General features: G+C 54.2%; 1 protein-coding gene across 4 annotated transcripts; it reads right to left on the minus strand.

The window, feature by feature from the left end:
• Positions 1 to 2,495: 2,495 nt before the first annotated feature.
• On the minus strand, positions 2,496 to 23,145 carry LOC149306582 (uncharacterized). 4 transcript variants are annotated; one of them, XM_089477077.1, is made up of 8 exons: positions 23,000 to 23,145; positions 14,852 to 16,147; positions 12,955 to 13,059; positions 11,338 to 11,433; positions 9,979 to 10,014; positions 8,403 to 8,519; positions 6,629 to 6,862; positions 2,496 to 6,240 (listed from the first exon to the last, which is right to left on the minus strand). In XM_089477077.1, the coding sequence occupies exons 1-8, from the start codon at positions 23,067 to 23,069 to the stop codon at positions 5,429 to 5,431; spliced, it is 2,766 nt and encodes a 921-aa protein (XP_089333203.1). In that variant the 5' UTR covers positions 23,070 to 23,145; the 3' UTR covers positions 2,496 to 5,428. The 4 variants fall into 4 exon arrangements, with proteins under 4 accessions (XP_089333203.1, XP_089333204.1, XP_089333206.1 ...); XM_089477078.1 differs by having other exon boundaries at positions 12,958 to 13,059; positions 23,000 to 23,143; XM_089477080.1 differs by lacking the exon at positions 9,979 to 10,014 and having other exon boundaries at positions 23,000 to 23,143.
• Between the last annotated feature and the right edge of the window lie 301 nt (positions 23,146 to 23,446).

Consider the following 23,446-nt stretch of genomic DNA (forward strand, 5'->3'; position numbering starts at 1 on the left):
CTGACAGCATTCAGGGCCAAGGAATAGTGGGCCCAGTCCTGGCCCAGGCAAATGGTGCCAGAAGGGACCCCAGAGGAGTCTCCTTCCCAAGGAAAGCCATCAGGTCACTGCTTGGCAAAACCTGCTGGGAAGGGGCTTTTAGTGCTGTCCCTCTGCACACTCAGCTGAGAACCAGCAGCAGCCTCTGGGCCACAGACCCCAGCCCTCCCTCCCTGCAGCTATTAATAGGCGCCTGGGAGGATTCAGCTGGCGCCTAAATCTGAGGAGAATGGGCAGAAGCCTGGCAGAGAAGCCTGGCGGCCATTTGAGGGAGAGGAGGGTGGCAAGAGCTCCTCCTGCCCTTTTCTGTGGCCTCTCTTGGCGGCTGCCATCTTGGCCAGGAAGAGCCCTTTGTGCTGGAGGCGCTGGGCTTCCCTTTGGGAAAGAATGCCTTTGGCCTCATCCAGGAGAAGCCGGTGTCCCTCGTTTCCAGAGGCGCATCCGGAGAGCATGAAGCCATGCCTTCCTTGTGGCCAAGTCTTCTTCTTCTTCTTCTTCTTGCTGAGCTCAGGTCACAGCACAGAACATACTGAGCAATGGCAGCGCATGCCGCCTCCTCCTCCCTCGGCCCAGAGCCCCTGCCGCATTGTGCAAAGCACCTGGCTGCTATTAATGGCTGTCCCTGGACCTGCTTCTCCCTCATTACGGCTAATTAATGGCTGCTGTGAGGATGGCATGCGATTCCGTGGGGAAGAAGCAAGCAGGTTTCCTGGTGGCGCAGTTCAGGCCCTGAGCGCAAGTCGGGAGCAATTAAGCCTTGTGACAGACAGCAGGGCTGCCCTGGCCTTCCCTCCGTGGCCCTCGACAGGGCTGCCTATGCCTGCCTTGGCCCTGCGTCCCGCCGTCTCCGCCTGCTTCATGCTTGCCATCTCTGGCTCCCACACAAAGTCCTCGGCGGCGGCGTTGTTGTCACAGAGTGTTCTTCTGGTTCTCCCCTCTTTCCCCTCGGATCCCAGCTGTCGCTCTCGCCAGCCCCATCCCGGGCGGAAGGGAAGCCAACAGGCTTGGGCATGCCTAGCTCTGCAAAGGATCAAGCTTCTTATGCCTGTTTATCCCTCCATTTTGTCTCTTTGAAGCAGGCCATGTGGTGAGTCCATTTCCTCATTCTATGGCCATGCTTCAAAATGGCAACTGGGGACCTGCCTCTGGCCTTCGCCACACGTTGAGACCCACACTTTAATACAGTTCCTCATGTTGTGGTGACCCCCAACCATAAAATTGTGGTGTCTCAGTTCCTAAGGCCATTGGAAATGTGTGTTTTCCAATGGTCTTAGGAAGCCCCTGTGAAAGGGTCATTCGACACCAAAAGGGGTCACAACCCACAGGTTGGGAACTGCTGGTTTAGACCCTTAGCATCCTCAGAGATGTGGAAGCGGGGGCTATTGCACTGATCCACCCTCAGAGATAAATGGATCCTGGAGGAGTCATGATCTTGTGGAAGCCCCGGCTGATCTATGGAATGGGGAAAAGGCCCATTTATGTCCTCTATATCCTCTCCTGAATTGCAGCATCTGAGCCCTTTGGCTCTCTGGGGAGCTTCAAGTAATAAAACACCTGGGTAGACAACTGCAAATCAGGCCAGGTAAAATCAAACACAGGTTAAACAACAACACAACTCTTCTTAATCTCTAGTTATTTGGCATCTTTTGTCACGCAGAAATACCAAGGCGCTGTAGGAGTCATACAGGCCACGGTTGTCTGGTGGGACATTTGTATTTTGGCTCCATGTGCCATTATACCAGTCTGACCCTGCAAAAGACTGTGGGATGATCTTCCCTTTGAGGATGGAGCCCAAAATGGGGGGAGAAGTGACAGCCAGGCCTGACATGTCTGCAGACATATTTCCTATCCTTTTAGTAGGCTAGATCCAGGTTAGCAAAGAGATTGGGAGGCAGGACTGCTTTGGGATTGTCAGACACTGCCAGCAAGAGAGGATCGGTGCTGAGAATCAGAGCAAATAACTAGTCAAGCAGCATGAAAGCGCAGGCCTTGATGTGGTCTAGCCACTTCCTAAATGCAGCCTGAGCTCTTGCCCTTAATGACTTCCTCCCTCCCTCCTTTCCCTCTGCAACGGGGAAACCCCTTCCTTCATCTCAGCAACATTCAAGCCACAGTTATAACCCAGTGTATTAACCCAGTGTAGATCTATGTAGTGTACTGCGCTATTCCCCCGGGGCCCCACCTAACTTACTGCATCAGAGCATTACTGACCCCCCTGCTATCAATGCAGAATATTTAGAAGAACTTGCTGAGTGGATCTAGCCCTTAATGGATCCCAGCCCCGCTGTGTTCACTTGCTCTGAATGTTTTGAAATGGCCAAAGGGCAGGACAGAGCATGCACGAAGGTAATAGACACACACCCAAGACCACCCTTCATTGCTTTTCTGCAACCCACATTTCCCCCCACCAGTTTCAGGATTTCTACTCCTCAGCAGAGATGAGGCACCAGCGGATGTGATTGGAAAGGATCAGAATTTATTAGAACGGCTGGTGTACATGGTCTCTCCAATTCAGATGATGACTGTGAACCACTATACTGGCAATATATTACAGCTATGTCATTCCTTTAAATGTATCTGTCCAAAATCCCTGTTCAAAAGAAGCAGACAACAGTGGATGGAGGGTTTTCCTTTTGGTAAGCTAACCAGACAGAGAGCTAAGCTGGCTCCTCTCAGGAAGATCGGTGGATCGCAAGCGTGCCTCTTTCCATGACGGAGAAGAGCCAAGTTGGCAAAACTAGCCACCGGCTGCCCTGGCACTTTCTCCAATCGTGCCTATTTGGAGGAACAACCGCAGCCAGATATTTGTGGGAAAAGGTGCCCTCCTCCGAATGGATGATGCCAGATGCAATCTAAGTCGCCTTGGTGGCTGTTTCTGGAAGGGCCTGTGATAGCTGCCAGGCACCAGCAGGCAATGACCAGGTTGTGGAGCAGGCATTACTGAAGTAGGCTGAGCCTTGCATAGGATGCCGGGGACCAGAAGCCCTGACCAGCCAAGGAAGCCCCCTGGGAGACCCTGGGCAAGCCACCTCCTGTCAGTAAAACCCTTCTGGACAAATCTCGCCAAGAAAGTGCCGTGGTCCACACTCCTTGGCTCCCTCTCCGTCAGCCCTACCATTTTCAGTAGCAAGATCCACGTAGACGTAGCCTGGCTCTGATGGCTTCTCAGCACCCAGGTTCGCACCAGCAGACACAAAAACGCATAGCCATTGCCACCGACTTCTCACTTCAGGCTGGCACTTTAAACTGAGCATCTTGCTGAGAGTGTGCATCGCAGAACATTATCTGGTCTGACTGTACATGATTTCCAATTCATAAGAGGGAAGGTGGCAAGGAAAAGACACAAACATCGGGAGACACGGGGGAATGAAAAGGATGAGGATAATAAAGAGACAACGGAAGAAACGGAGCACACTTGCTGGGTTGTTGCTCCCCAGATAAGAATCCAAAGTTCTCTTTGAGGAAGAGGGGGAGAGGCGAGAGAGTCTAATTTGGAGAAAACACTGCAGCGTGGGAAGCAGCTGGTGAGAGGAGAGGAATAAGGGGAAGAGAAGGTAGAAGAAAAGAAGGGAAGAGGAGAAGAACGGAAGGAAGAGGAGGAGGAGGCAGCAAGTCTGGGACTGGCCAGGTCCTTCTCTCTGCAATGTCATCTATCCGGACCCTTCTGGGTGCCAGTTCCCCCGACACCTATTTGCCGTCTTAGCTGCTCCTATTCCCTTTGTGCCCCATGCCCCATCTCCTGCACCCCCCAATTTACTTCCACTGTAAACCTGTCCCCTTAACAAAGCCCAGCTCCTGCCCTCTTCTCCCTCCTGGCACTCATCGGTCTCCAGTCTTACCCTTGCAAGGAATAACTCACACTATTCCTGAACACAGAGTCTTTTAAATCCAGTTTTACCAGCAGATTAGTTTGGTTGCTTCCGCAGCAGCTTCTTTTTCCTAGCTGTGATGCGGTGCTGAAGTGCCTTTCATGGATTCACCTGATCTTTTCTGCAAAACTTTTCATTTTGTGGGGGTGGGTGGGGAGCCCCTTCTGTTTGCCCTTTTCGCCTTTGCTTCTGTCTTTCTCTGTTGTGTATCTATACCTTGCTTGGACATTTGATGACCAAGGACCACAAACATGCTATATCCCTCCAAAGTAGCCGAACGTCACAATCCTCGTGGGTCCCCTTCTCAGGTGGAAAGAAAGCCCTCTCTCCTGGCATAAAGCCTCCTGGCTGAGACCTACTGTTTGCCCCTTACAACAAGCCCCTCCTGCCTCTGCCTTGTGCTCAGCGCTGCCATCAGCTGCGATGGCAAAGGACCTGTTTCTTCTTTGTCACACAGAAGGAGGGACATTGCTTCCATATGCAGCCAGTTCCTAAGCTAGGTGATGGGATACGGGAAACAAATCCATTGTGAAGCAAAAACAGACACCTTACGGTTAAAAACCCACAGAGAGCAGCCTGGAAGAAAAGCAGCAGCAGCAACAGCAGCCAGATGCTAAGAGCGGCAGAACTAATGCTGAGGCTCAGGAACCAGCAAGCATGGGACAGGACTCTGTTAGCATGTCAAGCATTAGCAATGGAAGTGCTGTGACTTGCAATCCCAGGCTTGCGCCAGCAGCTTCCCATGTGCATGCATGCACACCCCACACAAATCAGCCTCCACTTCAGACAGGACTCCCAAAAGGCCAGGCTTGGTAAGACTCCTTCTGGAATTGCCACATAGATGCCTACCCATGCTGGAGAATTTCTCTCTTGTTTGGAACCAGGGAGTAGGGGAATGCCTTGAATTTAGTTTACAGACAGGGCAGAACCCAGATTTTAAAGAACAGTCTGGATCCTTGCAGTCTGGGGGAGGAAGCACAGATGCACAGGGGAATGGTAAGATGCAGCCCATGAAGAGCAGATGCTGGTAAGCTGTGAGGTCTAGAAGGAAAGGCTGGAGGACAATGTGATGGATTCTATGGTCCTCAGTCCCACATGCAGCACTCAGGATGCCACAAGAACTTTATACCTGGTTTCTGATGGAAGCAATGCTTATGGAGAAGAGCCTAGCTTCTTCGGCCTTCTCTTGGCGCTCCAATCCTTCCTTCCTTCCTTCCTGGGTGCTTAGGGCCATATAAAGGGGTGGCAGTCCCCTTGACCTACAGCTTGGTTCATGGCCTCCTACTTAAAGTAACAAAGCTTAGATAAGAAAAGTCAGGTATTCACAGTGTTTTATTCTCTCTCCTAGGCTCCCCTAGCTCCCCTGCCAACGTTGTCAGTGACTCCAAAAGTCCTCATTTTACATTAGCTCTTGCCATACGTGGCACTTGAAGGGTTAGCAAACCTTGGCTTCTTGGACAGATAAGACATAAGCTCATTCACCAACAAGGACACAGGAGTGGTTAACACTGGACAGCCTGTTAATGTTTCTTGTAGCGGTTCTTGGGAGTTTCGCCGCAGCCCGTCGTGTCGCAGGAAAGGACGCTGGGCTTCTTCCCCAGGCCAACGCTCCCCAAAAGGTCTGGCAGCTCATGGGTGATGGCCCTCTCAATCTTCTCCAGGAAACACCCTCCCATGTAGGAACACTGCTGAGCCAGAAGCTTGAAAGTGTTAATGGGGTTGATCCCAAAGAAGTCCTTATAGGCCTCGCGATTGGGAAGGTCAAATTTGCTGACGTTGGTCTTTGCCAGGATGGACTTAAAGATGTAGAACTTGTCTGGATCCTCTACAATGTCCTTGAACACCAGCTCTCCATCGCTGAAGAAGGTCATTTTATCCCTGTAGGTTTGCAAGTAACGGTCAACGAGGAGTGCATGGATGCGGACCCGGATGGCGTGTTGGCGGATGAAGGCGATCTTGTTCTCCAGCCTGTTTTCAATCACCTGGTTCAGGTCTTCCAGGAGGGAGATCTCCTCTTTCAGGAAGAGTTCTTTGTGGGTGTCAGGATGGTAATCCAGGGGCCAAAAGGAGCTGACGTAGACCCTGGGGGGCTCCGTGACATTGATCAGGGGAGCCAGGCTCCAGAACAAGGCGCCATACACCCGCATGAGCTCTTGCGTGGCCAGGCTGTCTGCTTTGTTCAGGATGATCCTGATCTGAGACTCCCGACCCTTCAGCTGGCGGAAAAGCATCTCCAGCTCCAGACCCACATCCAGCTTTGTGGGGTCAAAGACCACGAAGATGAGGTCAGCTCTGTCGATGAACCACTGGCAGACATCATTGAATGGGTAGCCTGTGGGAGAACAAAGCGGATGGAGAGAGAGGGGGTGTGTGAAATATTAGGGATTCTGGTTCAGTCTTATTTATGTTATTTGTTTATTTCATCTAGACGCCGCCCTTCTCCCCGGAGGGACCCACGTTGGCTCACAGACAACACATTTAAAACCTCAGTAAAATTCAAAACAATTTAAAATATCTAATCCTTAAACTAGTGGCTGTATTAGAAAAAAGACTGAGTGAGCCAACTTTCTGTAAAAAGGTGAAGGATGCTGTGGAAGGCATTAAGCGGGACGTTTATAACTGGAGTCGAAAGAGAAGAGCCTCTGCGCCTGCTTTTTCCTCTGGATCCTAATGGCTTACTTTCAGGGTCCTCTTTGAAAATCTGAGGCGCAGAGCATTACCTCTTTCCTGCTGCTTCCGGTTTTCAATGATGCCGGGCGTATCCACAAAGGTAACCCTCTCCAAAAGCTTATGAGGGACCTCAATCCCAATCAGCTTCTCCAGGAAGTTCTGGCCAAACTTCTCAAGAGGCGAGAAAGAGCGGGCGCTATCCGCAGCCATCACAATGCCTTCAATGGTCTTCAGCTTGGGGCCATGCATGATGACGGTGAATTCAGACGTCGTGGGCTCAGCCCCTGCCCAAGGAAGAACCAGAGCAAAAGACAGACACACAGAGAGAGCCGTTAGACAACTGGCATCTGGAACTGGGCTGGGTTTCAAATGGACGCCTTACTAAAACATTCCCAAAGCTCTTTTCCAACCATATGCAAGCAACAACCACTCTGACCGTGACGCTCTCCCTCCCAAATGGGGACAGGCAAACCATCCCACACTGGTGACGGAGGTGTTTACTGTCACTGCTTCTAGGACTGTTGTGTTTGGAAGAAGCATTTTTGCTCCAGGGCCCACGTGGCCCGCCCCATTCCTTGCCCTCGGCAGCATCCTCTCAGAGGACTTGCATTCCCACAGAGACCTCTGAGACTCTGAATGCCTCTGCTGGGATCAGATGGGGATCAAAGAGACCAGAAGCCTGTGATGCGGAGGTGGAAAAGAGGGAGAGGGAAAGGTCATTCCTCCTCCAGTTAATTGGCTCCTCACAGGGAAGCTGGGGAAGCTCTCTTCTGGGTCTTTACTGTGGCTCTGGCTGCCAGGCACAGGAGGATGCCAGCCCAGCGGGGAATTGCCCGGTTGAGCCTGGGCAGGATGGCCTTCCTTACCTGGAGTGAGCCAGGGACTGCCTAAGGCAGTGGAGCAGAGAGGAGGCCAGGCCAGGATGGAGATGGAACTGAAAAGGTCCTCTCCAGCCCCAGGCAAAGGCTAGAAAGCCAGGCAACTTAGACTGAAGCCTGACCCAGACAGTCCAGTGGCCTTGTGCTACTGGCCGGCCAGCCCTTGGAGACGGACGTGAGCCATGATGCCCTAAGCCCCACATATCTACTGGGGGTCAGGAGTGATGGAGACAGATGGGCAGAGTCCCTTGAAGGAGCTGCACTGTTTAGTTCTCACCCTTTCTTGCTTGTTGCTGTTGTTGTTGTGTGCCTTCAAGACTTAAGGCGACCCTAAGGCAAACCTATCGTGGGTTTTTCTTGACAAGAGCTTTTCAGAGCAGAGGGGTTTTGCCTTTGCCTTCCTCTGAGGCTGAGAGAGTGGGACTCATCCAAGGTCACCCAGTGGGTTTCCATGGCTGAGAAGGGGTTCAATTGCTGGCCTCCAGAGTTGTAGTCCAGTGCTCAAACCATTGCACCATGCTGGCTTTCTGGCCATCCTTGCCTATAGACCAACATACTCTCAATGTGATTTCACTTCCTTGCTCTCTGCATCCCAGTTCTCTCTGGCCCCAATGGCCCCCATTACTCAGCTCACTATCTCCTCCTTCTGAGCCCTTTCTTTCCATCTCCAACGGGGACTTCCAAGCATCGGCGTCCATACACATCCCAGGGTTGAGATGACCACCATAACACCACTCCTCCTGTTGGTCTTTGCCTTTGAAGAGGGATCTGAGACCAGTCCTCCCAGTCTGCTCCATTTGCTCTTCCCCACTTTGGCTCCAGCTGCAGGGATCTAGGCAGCATCTTTCCTGTGGGGTGCAGGGCTTGGCCCCACATGCCCAAACCTAGCAGCATGGGCAAACCTAATGGCCAGGACCAGGGAGAAAGATGGAGGAAGACCCCCTACCTGTGTACAGCTGGTAGGGAGTATCATCCAGCCCCAGGAGGTAGTTGATCATGGTGGATTTGCCAACACTCCATGGTCCCAGGAAAAGCACCATTGGCTTGGAAGTAATTTCTCCATCTGCGAATGGAAACAAAACGGAGAGTGGTGTTTTTGAAGTAGCTGCTTCAGGGGCCCCTGAAACATCTTCAAAGAGGAGTCAGCCCCCGAACGTTGTCCTCATACTTGAGCAGCCAAACTGGCCATCCTCTTCTTCTTCCCTCAAGGCAGTCGGCACAAACCAGGGAGGAAGGCTTTGCAATCTGACACTTGGGAAGGGATGACAGGAGTGCAGTGCACACACAGACACATATGGACGCACACAATGCTCACCCACTGTCAGCCTCCACAGTATTCAACAACAAGAAGAGATCAACAAGGGGTCTCTCTTGGCCAAGCAACCCTCCCTTCGTGTGACTGCCAGGGCCCAGGTATGGTTCCAGCTCTGTGCCCCTCTGAGGAAGCCTTTCCAGCTCCTGATATCTCAGGATACCTTGCACCAAGTATGAAAACCTCCTCCACCAACATTATGTATTTGTATGTGCATGGTGAGAACACTGTTGTGTGTACAAATGCATGTATTTGCTTTGCATTGTGTCCATACTGTGTTCTTCCCCCATGTCTGGCCACAAGCAGGAACTTCCCAAATGGTGAAACAGAGGCTGCTCATGTGTGACAAGATGGGGCAAACGTAGGATTGTGGAGCTGAGCGTTCCTTATGTGACCTCACCATGCGCCAAATTCCCTCTTTCTCTGCCTAAGAGGCCATCTTCTCCCAGGATCCCAAAGGCAAGGGGATGTCAAGAAGAGCTTTGCTGGGGATACCAGTGCAAGCCCTTAACCCAGCCCTCTTTCTGCTTTAGATGGTGGGGCAGGTCCTCAGAGTAGATCCCGGGGGCTATTTTGCTATGCCCTCAAGTGCACAGAGGGCCATAGAAGAACTAAGAAGAGCCTTGGGCACATGCAGAAGCTGTCTTCAAAGAGCTTCAGCAGCAGCATTTCAGAAGCTTCAGGCAGCCCCTTACCATGAAAGGGCAAAGGGTTAACACTGCACACTTCTGCACACTTGAGGAAGGAAAATGCTATTTCTGAAGGTGTTGTTCCCAAACTTGGGTTCCCAAATACTCTCCCAGACTAAAGCAATGTTACTCATGCTGGCAAGGGGTGCTTCTGCACAGTAGAAATAATGTAGTTTGACACAACTTTAAGTGCTGCAGTTACATCCTATGAGAAGCTATACAAGGTCTTTAGCCTTCTCTGCCAAAGAATGCTGCTGCCTTGAAAAACTACAAACCCTAGAACTTTGTAGGATGGAAGCATGGCAGCTAAAGTGGTGTCAGACTGCACTATGTCTACAGTGTAAATGCACCCTAGGACTCCTGGTAGTTGTTGACCCAACAGTATCAGGGGACAGATGAGGAACCACCCATCTAAATCACCCCAGTGCCTCCAACCGCTAGCTGAAAGACCCTTGATGAGAGGCGAAAGGCTGCCTGGGCAGGGATTCATTCGCATGCAGGTGTCAGGTAGCCATACCCACCTGTGGCTGAAGAGCCCAAGGTGCGTCCAGGGTAAGCTGTTAGGCAGGAGAGGAGGGGGCCAGAGGGAGAGAAAAAGCAACATGAGTAGGAAAGGGAGGCTTCTTTGGGGGGAGAGGTGCTTGGTTAGGTGTCAAACAAGAACGAAGGAGAATTCCACCCTCTCCAAGAAAATATGCAGAACCGATGGATGATCCCAGTTCCTTCCACTCCCCTTTTGCCCCAGAAAGCGAGAATCGTGAATCATCCAACAGTGCAAGAAGCTCATCCATCACAGACATATTTTCCACAGGGATTGACATGCAAATCCCATTCCAGTTTTGTTGGGAGCCCTCAGAGCTGAAGGCTTCCCAGATTGCAATACAGCACCCCTGCAGGTTGCTCCTATCCCTGAACTGACTTCAGGGCGACTAGTAGGACATTGGGAGAGGTGGAAGATATGGGATGTGCTCTCAGAGGACTCCACTGACTTGACTCACTGACTATAGATGCTGCTGGTTAAGTCCACCTTGAGGCAGGAGAAAGGCTGCCTCCTGAAGGCCCCCAAAGCAGCAAATTGATTCTTCCTTCTGCACCTGATGTGCCAAGTCATGCGCTACCTGCCTTCCCCTCCACAGGAGGAGGAAACTGAACATCTATGTCAGTGCTAACAGATATTTATAGTTCAGAAAGCTGGACTCCTGCAATTCTCTGCTTCCTGGCCTTCCCTCTTCCTCCATCTCTCCCAGATCAGAATCCATTGCTCCTCTCTCTCTCTCTGCATTCCCTCTGCCCCCCTCTCTCTCCTCCCCAGACTGGTGCCCCACATTTATCATCTCTCCCAGAGCATCCCCTCTTTTCTTGCCCTGCCTGAGCCCCTCTTTTCTCCTCCTTCCCCTTCCTCACAATTCTTTTAGCAAAGGATCCCTTGCTTAGAGTTTACTGATGGAATAGTCAACTCTTGCTCCCAAGGAATCTGGACTGAACTGTAGTTCGATGTAGTCTACAAGTCCCTGGCAGGAAAACCTCAGTGCCTTCTTTTGCCAAACTAGGGCTACTGCCCTGGAAACCCTAAACACCCCAGTGAGGAATGACTGTTTTGGAAGCAGCGTAAACCTGGACAAGAGGGAAACTGGGCTAGAATCTTGTAGGAAAGATGTCATGGCTGCCTGGGAAAGCAAATGGGGCCACAAAGGGCAACAGCATGTGGCGGAAGAGCCAGTTGTCAGTGTCTCACTCCGATTCCAGATGTTTTATGGATCTCTAAGATGCCCCTGCCCCATTCCTGACTGGAAGGCCAGGCTGGGCACACAGACCCCTCCCTGCCAGACCCAGCTAGGCACCAGCTGCCCTCTGCCCAGCCGCCCATCCCTTGGCCGTACCTGTGATCTCGTGCTGCCGCAGTTCATTGTACTTGTAGGACTGCTCCAGGGGCTTGATGGACGTGTGGTAGATCTTCCTGAGCCTCTGCAGGATGGCTGCAAAGGGAAAGCAGACCAAGAGGAACCCATCAGAGGCCTGGCAGAACCTCTGCCACCGCTGCCTCTCCCTGGCACCCAAAGCCAGGCTCTTGGAGGAGCCAGGGAGACTCAGCTGCAGATACACAGCATGTGCCACACATCCACCTGCATTGCTAGCGACGGGTGTGTTTTGTCATTGCCAGTTTGCCCCCAACCCCACTGCCAGGCCTGCTTCCTCCTGGGCTGCTGTTCACCGAGGGAACAGTTGCAGTGCCACCTTTCAAAGATAATTTTAAAGAATTTACTTAAATAAGCAACATGGTCTTGTGCCTATGGCTGACAGAACAGTATTCTCAAAGGCTCAGAGAATCCGTTCCAGTGGGGGGCCCTGGGTTCAAATCCAGCCGTGTCTCCAGGCATTGCTGGGAGAAGCCAGAGGGAGACTGCTGCCGGGCAGCAGTGGTAATAATAATAATAATAATAACAACAACAACAATAGTAATACTGAGATGGACACAGGTGGACAGAGGAAGGTCGCCTGGCTCCAGGGAAGGCAAGCCTGCTTCTCCATACGCATCAGGCCACCTTTCAAGGACTCAGTGTTCCTCCTTTGGGTGACTAAAACGGTGAAAGGTCTGGAAACCATGTCCTATGAGGAACGACCTAGGGAGCTGGGGATGTTTAGCCTGGAGAAAAGAAGATTAAGAGGTGATATGATAGCCCTGTTTAAATATTTGAAGGGATGTCCTATTGAGGAGGGAGGAAGCTTGGTTTCTGCTGCTCCAGAAAACAGGACCCAATGGAGCAATGGATGCAAGCTGCAGGAAAAGAGATTCCAGCTCAACATTATGAGGAACTTCCTGACAGTAAGGGCTGTTCGACAGTGGAATGCACTCCTTCCTCGGAGTGTAGTGGAGTCTCCTTCCTTGGAGGTCTTTAAGCAGAGGCTGGATGGCCATCTGTCGATGGGGATGCTTTGATATGGATTTCCTGCATGGCAGAATGGGGTTGGACTGGATGGCCCTTGCGGTCTCTTCCAACTCTATGATTCTATGAACTGAAGGGAAGGAACTGAAAGTGGTGCCAGAAAGGGGGAGTGGATCGGAGGCAGGAAAGAGGGCTGTCTGTCTGGTGCAGGGTTTATTCAGGAGTTGGGATCCATCCAGGGGTGTGTGTGTGTGTGTGTGAGAGAGAGAGAGAGATCCTCCAGATGTTTTCTGCCCAGAGGATCCTGCCTTTGGCGTCCAGGCCAAGGAGGCCCCCTTCTGACAAGGTGGTCACTTCTGTACCATGGCTTCAAAAAGTAGATTGGACTGGACCTCAGAGACTCATCCTCCTTCAGTGGGCAAAAAGCCAGAGACCCAGGACCATTTCATACTACATAACTATATTGTTACAATGCCACTTTAATACTATGGCTCCATCCTGCGGATTCCTGGGATTTGCATTTTGGGCAGGGACAGGATTTTCCTTCCTCAAGAGCCCCCTCCCCATCTCCCTGGGGTCCTCTCCTCCATCCGCAGGGGCCTCTCCTACTGCTACCTGAGTAATCGTCTGCAGGCTTCTCCTCATTGAGCTTCAGGGTGTTCTCGATGTGGGAACGGTCCCTCTTGGCCGACTCCGCCACAGTGTCCTCCACCTCTTCTGCAAAGAGAGAGCAAAGAGACCATCTCAGCCCACCGGCCACTGAGTGACCGGCCAATAGGGGTCTCCCAGGAGGAGGGGGCAGTCTGGGGGGCATCTTTTTCACAGTGTGTTGGTCCAGGTCTTTGGCACACGGTGCTCTTCCCTTGCGCCTACATGCCTCTCCTCACCTTCCCCTCCGCAAGGATTTCCGCTAGTGCCAAGCGCAGCTGGGGCAGGGAGCCTGGCAAGGGGCCGGCAGCAGTTGCCTGGGACAGGCGTCTAAATATAGGTGCTGCCACTTCATTCTGACTCCAGAGTAAAGAAGGGCATGGAGTCCCTCCACCCCTCTCTCGTGCACACATACACACGGTCTTAACAGTCACAGGCTCATTCATCCCCTCAATGGGCACAAGGACAACTGAAGATAAGCCACAGAACAATAGCTTCCTAAGAGGGGAAGAGGGTCCAAAATCACTGGGCCAGTGAAAAAAGAAGCAAGACATCCTGATTCCTGGAGCTCCCCCTTTTCCAGTTACCTGCTGCTGGTCTTGCAGTCCTTGATGCTGGACCACCAGAGCCTCAAATGTGGGAACGGAATCAAGGGGCGGCCATTCACAGACCAGGCTGTGCCAAGGGAGCCATGGCACTTGCTCTGCTGTGTGAGATTAAGTGGGACAACAGACCCCTTGACCCAATCCAACCCACCCCACCCACCCTGTTCCTCCTTTGCCAGACTTGTTCCAACTTTTTTTTATGGCACAAGGAGTTAGGGGAGACCTGTTGGCTACTGGGCCTGGCAGGAAGTGCCACTTAGGAGTTATGTTTGGGGATGCCAGGGGGAAATGGGCCCAAGCATAGCCAGAGGAAAGGAGGGGAGTGGGCAGCAGGGATCTACAGAGAGACAGAGAGAAAGAGAGAGAGAGAGAGAGAGAGAGAGAGAGAGAGGCCTTTCCCAGACCCCAAAATAGCCTCTAGCCACAGGGCTCCAGTTACGCTTTGGCATTATCAGCTGCCCATTCAAAAGGGGGGGGGGGGGAGCAAAGGCTGCCTTTGTCTCGCTTCCTGCGCTCACCCCCCCAGCAGGCGATCCTGTCATGGCAGGCATGGAATTTGCGCTATGCCAACATCTCCATGATGAGGAACCTTGCCTGCCAGTCCTGCCATCAACCAACTGCCTTTGGAAGACAGCCAGTTTCTCATTTTGCAGAAACTTGCCGGTAGGAGTGGCAAACTCCCAGTGGCTTCTCTGGAGCATGCAGACACTCACACCCCCAAGAAGTAAAAATAATTAATTTAGATTGTGCGGAGAGGGTTTGTTTCAATAATTTACGCTACAACCTTGGTTTTTGTATTCTTTCATCATTTCCTATGTTATTTGCCAACAAGACCCACTTGGCTCAACGGAGACCTTGCATGGTTATTGCAAGCTTTGGGGGTATGCCTCAGATTGTGGAACTGGCACTTCCTGCCCCAAAGGGATGGTCAGTAGCCTTGTTCTGCAAACAACTGGGTAAAGACTGTGTGGGTTTTGCATCTTGGCCAGTGGTACACATGGCCTATGGCTCTGGATGACAACTGCTGGGAAGGCACAGCGCCTTTGGACCCCAGCCGCCCCCATCCCTCATGTGGGAAGATGTGGCAGCACATGCCTCCCCTTTCCTCCCTCCCTCCCTCCTGTGGGACTCATGCCAAGAAGCAGAAGCGGGCACAGGGAGGGGGCAGACGCGGGCAAGGGAAGGGGCAACTGAGGTTCTCTCTGCTGGGAAGCTCAGCACGGAGGGCAAGAAGGGGCAAAAAGAAAGGCCAGGACCTCTTGGAGCTGCACTCGGTGCTGGGGGGTTGCCCTGGTCTGCAGGGCTGGCTGCTTTGGGGAGGGTGTCTGCTGCTGGCGTGGGGTGGACATTCTTGCCAGTGGGCATCTCCTGATCTATACGGTGGGCACCCCCTTCGCTGGAGGAGCCCGGTGCCTGCGCTGCTCCACTCAGGTTTTCCTCTTGGCGCTGGAGGTGGGCTTCCCCTTCAGGAATGGAGGGTGGGTTGGCACTTCTGTGGGCGGCCTCCTCTGGTGCCCCCTCCTCTGTCCCTTTCCTTAGGACAGGCTGCTCGCCTTCCTCCTCATGTGACCCCTTCTCTATGGCTCCAGGAGCACCACCAGCTTCGCCTTCTTCCTCTGGCCGAGATGCTGCTCCTTCCTCTGCAGAAACCTCCTCTGATGACCTTCCTTCTTCATCATCATCTCCTTCTTCCTCCTCACCATCTTCTTCTTCCTCAGAAGACTCCTCTCCTTCCTCAGAGTCCTCCCCATCCTCAAGGCCTCCACCTGGCACCTTTGCCACCCTGGATGCCTCTTCCTCTTCCTTGGCTGGTGAGCTGGGATCTTCCTGGGCCCCTTGCTTTGCCACTCCTTCCTCTTCCTTTCCATCTCCTTCCTCAGGTGCCTCTTGGCCTTCCTGTTCCTGGAAACCCTCCTGTGCCGTGCCTGGTGCCAGAGTGTCCCCTGTGGGCACAGGGCCACTCAGGGGACTCTTCTGCTCAGGGGCTGCACCAGCTTCTTCCGCAGTCACATCAGTGGTTCCTGTAGGTCTGACCTCCAAGGCCTGGAGGAGGCCCTGGGAGAGCTCTCCACTTCTGCCTGGGGTAGACTCTGGCCTGTCCCTCTCTGGGGGTCCCTGCCTCTCTTCCTGAGCCTCCTCTCCAGCTGGCACCCTCCCTGCCTGGATCGGGTTGTCTGCTCCACCTTCTCCATGCCCTGCTTCAGGAGCATTCTCTGCCTTGGCCACATGGGTGTCTTGGTCTCCTGGGATGTCAACATGGACCTCCAGATTGGCATCGGTCTGGGAGGCTCCGTCAGGGTCTGTGCCAGCTTCCTTTTCTTCTCCTCCTCCTTTTCCTTCTTCTTTTTCTTCTTCATGGCTGCTGGGGGGCTGGAGGGAAGCCCCTGTTCCGGGAGGCATGGGAGCAGCAGCAGCACCACCACCACCAGCAGCAGCCTCTTCATAGAGCAGCTCCTTCTTCTCAGCTAGGCTTGGGTCTCCAGGCAACAAGCTGCCCTCGGCAAAGATGGCAGAGTCTTCTGTGCCAGCATCCGGGGCAGAAACTTGCAGTTCTAAATGGTTAGAACACGATCAGTCAGTTTGGTCCATGCCTCGCCCGCCTCCTCGCTCCTCAAAACAGCCTGTGTGTGTCTCTCTCTCAATCTAAGTGTGTGAATGCTTGCCTAGGTGGCCCTGGTGAGAAGCAGAGCCAAACTCCTTTTCCTATGGAGCGATGCTGAAGCTGATGTCCCTCCTGACCCTGCCATGAGTGCAGTCCTTCAGTCCTATCCCATACACCAGGGCTGGGAATCCGACTGGCTTTTCCTGCTCCTATCAGTAAACTGGGTGCAAACAGGTGCCGGGTGGAAGGAATCTATCTTGGGCTTTGCAGCCAGCTGGCCAGCCTCCTCCAAGCAAAAGCTTCCCTGCTCTCTTTGCTGGGCCCCTTGACTCTCTAGGTTGCAAACACACAAGGAAAGGGGGCATCCAGGGAAGGAGAAAAGGTAGTAGTAGTAGTAGCCAAAGCATGCTACTGGCTAGGGCATGTCACATGCCTGGAAGCAAAGGGTTTAAATGAAAGTGTTTGTACCTGTTCTGTCCTGGAGCTGGGGGTAGTTCCAGGCCTGCCTAAGTATTTCCTCACACACATTACTGCTATGGCACAAACGTAGTTGCTGGTCAGTGATACAGTAGAAGGAAAAATGGTACCCAGCAGAGCTGGCCCTTTTGCTGGTTGGGTCCAGCCAGTGGCAGAACTGTGCCCCATGACAAATTCCTCCCTGCCCAGGGATGCCATTCACCAGGGCTGGCTAAACAGGGAGCCCTTGGATGGGATGCACCGGCCTCAGGTGAGGCCAAGGGAAGGTAGTTTATATAGTGCAGAATCAAAGAGAAAATCAAAGTGTGCAAATGTGACGTATCTCCCATAGTTATGCAAACTGCCCACATTGTTCATTTTCAGTTTTCACCACCTTCAATTGCCAAAACATATCAAAACGTATCAACCCATCCTGCTTCATTGGACAGCAACCTTTGGCCATGATGTTGGCAGGGACTCCGAAACCCATCATCCCAATGGCAGAGGCTGATCTCACTACGCTACCCTAGTTCCACCCTCTGCTTGCAGCCATTATCCCAGATTCTCTAGAGTGATTATGCCAACTGGGACACAAACAGCCTCCTTTCCTTGCCTCCAGTGGCCCTTTCTGGAAAGGGAGCTGTCCAGAGAAGAGGAGGTGGCAACCGGGGTATAGCATTGTGGAGGGGGGAATCTGTTCCTCTCCCCAAACCGCTCCCCCAAAATGGTCTGGAGGCTCTGTTCCAGAGCTGCTGGTGACTGGATTTGGGCAGCTCCCCAGGAGGGGAGGGGAGGGGTCTTCTGTGCCCCCCCCGGTCTCCCACCAGCCCTTGTCCCCCGCCAACAGATGATGCCTGAGCTGAAGCATTGGGAACAAAGCCACCTCCATTAGAAACAGCTGCGGCTCAGAGGAGTAATCCTTCCCCCAGCCGGCAGCACATGCATGCTCACACAAAGGCCAGCCCCACATGCCAGTCAGTCAAAGCTCTCCCTTTCACAGTGTGGGGTGGGGATCTGGGCTGGAGGAATCCATGCTTATTCCCTCCTAGAGGAAAAGGACCCGGGGCCAGAAGCGGGGTCAGCCCCAAGGGCCACCCTGACCCTCCTGGGGTTGCCAGGGTGAGAAATGGAGAGGGCCCCTCTCCTTTTAATGGCTGAGGAGGAGCCAGCATAATGGCGTGGTCTGAGTGTTGGAATAGCACACTGGAAGAGGACCTGGGTTTGAATCCCTACTTGGCCATGGAAAGCCACTTACTGACCTTGGGTAAGTCTTACTCTCTCAGCCTCAGAGGAAGGCCTCCCTTTGAAGAAATCTGGCCAAGAAAATGCCATGATAGGGTCGCCATGTCAGAAACGACTCAAAGTCACACAGTAACAGGGAGAGAACCCCAATCCACAACCATCTGAAAGGCAAGAGTGAGGGCTCTGTGCCTTTCCCCATATGCAGGCCTTTGGATCAGGGATGGTCCAGACAATGCCCTTGGTTGGCATTTGCTCCATTCCATGGTGAGAATGGGGTGAGGGTGGGTCTTCTTTCATGCCAACCACCGGGGCCTCATATAAGGCTCCCTTTCCTCTCTCCTTACCCTGCTTGCCCCCAGTCTGGAGGCTCTTCAACTATATCAAGCGCCAAATTGTGCTGACCTGCAGATGGCAAGCGAGTGAGCGCTGGGCAGCAAAACGGGCTGAAGGTTACAGGCTTAGCACCCGCTGCCTCCCTCATCCAGCTAAAAATACCTCCCTCTGGCAACTGGGTGGGGAAGCGGCTGGGCAGCGGGTGGGGGGCACGCAGAAGGCCAAGGAAATATCTGCTGCTGTGCTCATTCCCCTGCCGCCTGGGCGCCCACCAGCCTTGCCACCCTGGAAGCACACAGGAGGGTCTCTGAGACCCCTCAGCAGAGAGGATGAGCCCCCAGCCTCTCATTTTGGGGCAGGGGAGACCCTGCTCTTGTGGGCCCCACCATCATCTGGTAAGCTGGCACTCTCTAGAGCCTCTTGGGTGCGGCACAAGGGTGTGTGGGTGTCACGCGTGGTGGTGCCAAGAAAGCTGAAGGCTCAGAGTGCCACCAAAAAGGTGCCACCCTTTGGTTGCCAGGCATCTCCTGGTGGCTCTGAAGCTGCTCTTTTTCACTGGATCCTGAGAGAGACTGGTGGGCAAAGAGGGTCCATAGAGCACAGAAAGGAAAAAGCCCCCTTCTCTGGAAGGAGTCACCCCGAAAGAGGCCCTGTTCAGTCTACGAAAACTGCTGCTCCCCCATTTCCAAATGGGGGCCAGCAACCAGGACTCCTGGGAGGGGGATTTCAGCTGCTCAGGCTGCAGGGAAAAGATGCAAAACCAGGAAAGCCATTGCATTCTGGTGGCATTTGGGATGTGGCCCTCAGGATGGGGTTTGGGGGCAGATGTGGGCAGCCCTGGTACCCAAAATATGTTGCCTACAACTCCACGCACCATGACTCAGAGTCCCAAATATATATCTGGAGGACCCAGGTTGCCCACTCCCCCCCATAGAGGGAAGGAGGGAGGTCTGGACCTGAATAGCCCAAAGGGACTGCTCCTGCACCCCATGGATCCCTCCTGCGGAGCTCCTGAGCCAGGGCTGTGGGCATTTCAGGCCTCCTCCTGGCTCCCAGGGAAACATCCTGGCCCCAGGCTCAAAATAGCCCTGCTGCCGTGTGCCAGGCTCTCACTGTTTTCTCCAGGGCTGGAGGCTGAGGCGGAGGACTTCATACCTGGGGAAGGCCCAGCTGGCTGCCCACGTGCCACGGGGCGGCTTTCTTCTGCCTGGGCATCTGAGATCTCCAAAGAACGTCCCACCCAAACTTTCATTGAGGAGCTGCAGCCACTGGAAGGCCACGTGGGCCCAGGAAGGCCACCAGCCATGGGCTGCCGTTGCTCAGGCCACAGTCCAAGGGCGTCCTTTTTTCAAAGGCCCTTGTCTTCAGGCAGAGGCAGGCAACAGGCAAAATGGGCTGCCTTTGTGGCACTTGACCCCCAAAACTCCCTGGACCCCAAGTTTCAGGGCTAAAGAAGGCAAACTGCCTCCTCAGCCCAGGAAGCCCCCTGCATAGCCTTGGGCAAGCCACACTCTCTCAGCCTCAGAGGAAGGCCATGGTGGCAACCCTTCCCTGAAGAAATGGAGAAGAAAAGGTCCTAGGAGAGGGTTGCCTTAAGTTGTACTTGAACTGGAGGCGCAGAGCAACAAAGGAGGAGTGAATCATGCAAAGACAGACAGTGGAAGCAGAGCATGGGTCCTATGCTCCATCCGTGCCCTTAAGGCACAAATAAAAAAAGATTAAGCTTCCCTGTTAGCAAGAATTTAAAGATACCCAGTTCCACCTTAGAAAAGCTGGCGTTCTGGACTTTTCAGTCAGAGTTAGGAGCTTTGTGAAACCATCCAAAATGGAGGTTTTGGAAAGATAGTGGCTGGATCCGTGCTCAGTGTTCCCAACTGTCTCCGTCTGCCCTCTCCAAGCCTGTTGGTCTAGGCTGGCAGCAACCAGACTTTGGGGACACTGAGGGAGGCAAGGCATCCTCAAGTATGGGCTGGAGGTCCAAATGGACACCCGGTTTTGGACGCCCGGCGCAGAGAAACAGACACGGTAAAATACATGCCATCAGAGAACCAAGAACACAGAGTCATATCCAGGCGGGGAGCTACGTTTTCTAGGATAGAAATGTGTGCAAATGTATTTGCAGCCCTGCAAACAGTCATTGGTTAGTTTGTCTTTAAAATCTCCTTCAACTCAGTCTGACTTATTACAGAAGTTTCCACTTCTTCATAAACCTTTCGAATGAGAAAATGGACCCCCAGGAAAAATGATGGATTGCTTTAAGAAAGGTTTCCACTCAGCCTGTTCTGGGTGTAATGACATGCCCATGCCAGTCCCAAACCTGCCCTCGCCCATCTCTCATTGTTCAGCCAAGAGCACACACAAAGCCAGTCAAAGTCCAATGCATTTACATTGATCCATGGAAGTGGCGTTTCAGGTCATTGAGAACAACCAAATTATTAAGAGGGAGAAGTGTCCAAGTGATGCTCCACAGGAAGGGCAAACTGGACTCTTGCCTCATGCTCAAAAGGGAGGAACATTATGCCCTCTCCCAAGAGGGGCACCGGGGCAGGCAATGGGATTATTGCCAGCTCCTGCTTGGCCGCCCCACATGCCAGCAGTCATGGCCCTACGGCTCCCAGGGGACCTGTGGCCCTTGGGAGACTCTTGGACTACAAAGCCCATGCAATGAATGTGTGCAAACTGGCCGTGTGTGCGCCTGTGTGCCACTGTCCCTATTGCTAAGCTCCAGCAGAGACACAAAAGCTCCCATGGAGCAGCCTAAAAGGTCTAAATATAGCTCTCCTTTGTGGCCTGGCTCCTCTCTGGATCCCACCCACAGCCCTGGGCAAACAAAGAGCAGTGGGGCTGGGGGCCAGCAAGGATGCCGGCCTCCCCTTCTGCCCCCCAACTGCAGACAGACCTTTGCTTCTAGCCTTCCCTTGTTAGGACAAAAGCACCCTTTGCTTTGTTGGGGTCTTTCTGAGCTCCCCGCCTCCTTCTGTTTTGCAACGCTTGGCCCCCAATCCCTGCACTTGGGGGAAAGGGGTCCCGGAGCAGAGCCAGGCTTGGGGGCTTCCTGAAAGAGGCCCTGGTCGCATCCTACAAACAGAAGGAAGATTATTATTATATCCTGCTCTTTCCCCAGGACTGGGACTCAGACTGGGACGTCACAGCATTAAAACGGTACAATGAAAAACAAGGACTCTCCACCATCGTCTGCAAAGGCATCTCTGCTTCTCTCTGCAATGAGAAGGAAAAGAGCCTGGGAAGGGAGAGCGGCGTAAGTAGCAGAGGCACCAGGCACCTGTTTGGGAAGGGATCCCTAAAGCCAACCAAAGAGCCCCAAACACAGCCAACAGAGACCCCGAAGTGCCAGCTCCGCCATCTCAGACAAAGGAAAGGAGAGAAGCCCCAAGGAAGCCAAGGTGTGGGAGAGGAGAGACTACCAGTTGCCCCTTGACTTTTGGCAACCTCATGAACTGAGTGGGGTTTTCTTAGGCAGGAATCCTCCGAGGTAGTTTTGCCCATCCCTGCCTCTGAAATACAGCCCACAGCGCCTGGGATTTGTTGGGGGGCCAAGGACTAACCAGGGAAGACCCCACACAGCTTCCAAGACCAGATGGGCATTTGGTGCCTTCAGGCTGTTTGGGCCCGAAATGAAGTCTCTGCCTGAACAAGGCACATACAACCCCTCTGCCCTTCCTCTGCCCTGCCCTCTTTGCCCTCCCAGGCGGCCCCATTGCTGGAGGGAGGCCCAGGGAGACCCACATCTCCAAGTGGGCAGAACCAGAGGACCCCATTCCACCCCCAGTTTGGCCTTGACAGCACCTGCCCCCTGGAACAACCTGGGAGAAAGCAAGCCCCGAGGAGGAGGACCAAGAGGCCTGAGAGTCCTGCCATCAAAAAGTGGCATGCACAGCTCTGGACCCCTGAAAACTTCTTGCGGGGGGGGGGGGGCAAGGAGACCTCAGTGGCAGAGGCCCAGGAGCTGCTGGTCTCTCTCAGGTGCCAGGAAAGGAAGAGAGGTGGGCAGAGAGGCCCAACATCTAGCCAGGACTGGCATCAGCCTGGCCCCTTCTCCCTTGGCCAGGTGAGCCCAAGGCCCTCCTCAGCTGGCACTGGGCAGGAGGACCACGAATGCTACCCACAGAAACCCAAAGCAGACCAGAGGAGAAGCATTCCTTGGGGACCCTCCAGGAGTGAGAGAGAGGCTGGCGGTGGCCTAAAGGGGCATAGGGCCCTGAGGAGAGGGGGGCCTTGGGGACCCTCCAGGAGCAACCGAAGCTTGACTTCCCTGCCCTAAGGGTGCCCCAGCTGCCCCCCCCCCCCAAAGCCTTGCCGGGCCGGGCCTGGGCCCAGGGGGTCTGCCAGGGGCAATGGGGCAGGGAAGGAGGGGGTCCCCTTTTGTTGTGGGCCGTGATAAAGGATGGCCTTAAAAGGAGGCAAGCCAGAGGGAAGAGGGAAGGAGGGGCTGGGGTCCAGTTACGGCCGATTGCCATTCTTAGCCTGCCAGGCAGCAGCTGGGACCGAATTACCTCAAGGGCAGCCAAGGGGAAGGAGGAGGGAGGCAGGCAGGCAGGGGCTCAGGGCTGGCCCCCCCAGGAGGGAAGGCAGAGGCAGCCCCGGCCCAGGCTCAGGGGGGTGCCCAGGGAGATGCCCCCCAAGGCTGGCACGGGGCCCCTCCTGCCCTGCTCCTTCCCCCCAAGGAGACCCTTTGGGGACTTCTCCTGCGGAGGCTCCGGGGCCCTGGGTTGGGGGGTCCCTGGGGGTCTTGGCCGGGGGGGGTCCCTACCTGCGGAGGCCAAGGCGAGGAGGAGGAGGATCGGGGCCAGGGCCCAGGCGCAGAGCCCCGCTGCCCTCATGATGCCCGGCTGGCAGGCGAGTGGACGGGGCCCGAGGAGAGCAGCCCAGCGCAGGGACAGCCCTGCCTCCGGCCCCTCGCCCAGCCCCCGCCGGACCAAGTAGGGGCAGCAGCCGGGGAGGAGGAGCCCCCGGAGGAGGGCAGAGCCAGCGCCCAGGGCCAGCAGGGGGCAAGGGGCATGCTTTGGGGGCTGGGGCCCGCCCTGGGCGCCTCCACGAGGGACCCCTCTGGAAGTGGGGCACGTGCCCCCGAAGAGAAGCCCCATACCCCACCCCCAGGGGCCCAGGCTCCCAGGAGCAGGTGCTGGGAGGCCCCTGCCCCCCCCGGGCCCCATGGAAGGAAGGGAGGGGGCCTTGGCCGGTGCCCCCTCCTCGGCTC

The sequence above is a fragment of the Sceloporus occidentalis genome, unplaced genomic scaffold (assembly GCF_023333645.1).
Source record: "Sceloporus occidentalis isolate IW3139 unplaced genomic scaffold, rSceOcc1.0.p SCAF_10, whole genome shotgun sequence".
NCBI lineage: Eukaryota > Metazoa > Chordata > Lepidosauria > Squamata > Phrynosomatidae > Sceloporus > Sceloporus occidentalis.

What these genes read in the sequence shown, in the direction of transcription:
- LOC149306582 (XM_089477077.1), bottom strand. Translation starts at nt 23,069, where the DNA reads ATGAGGGCAGCGGGGCTCTGCGCCTGGGCCCTGGCCCCGATCCTCCTC. An exon ending in TCCCTACCAGCTGTACACAG is followed by an intron (nt 6,863 to 8,402) that starts GTAGGGGGTCTT and finishes TTCCTTGGGCAG; the next exon opens with GGGCTGAGCCCACGACGTCT. An exon ending in CCGGAAGCAGCAGGAAAGAG is followed by an intron (nt 6,241 to 6,628) that starts GTAATGCTCTGC and finishes GTTCTCCCACAG; the next exon opens with GCTACCCATTCAATGATGTC.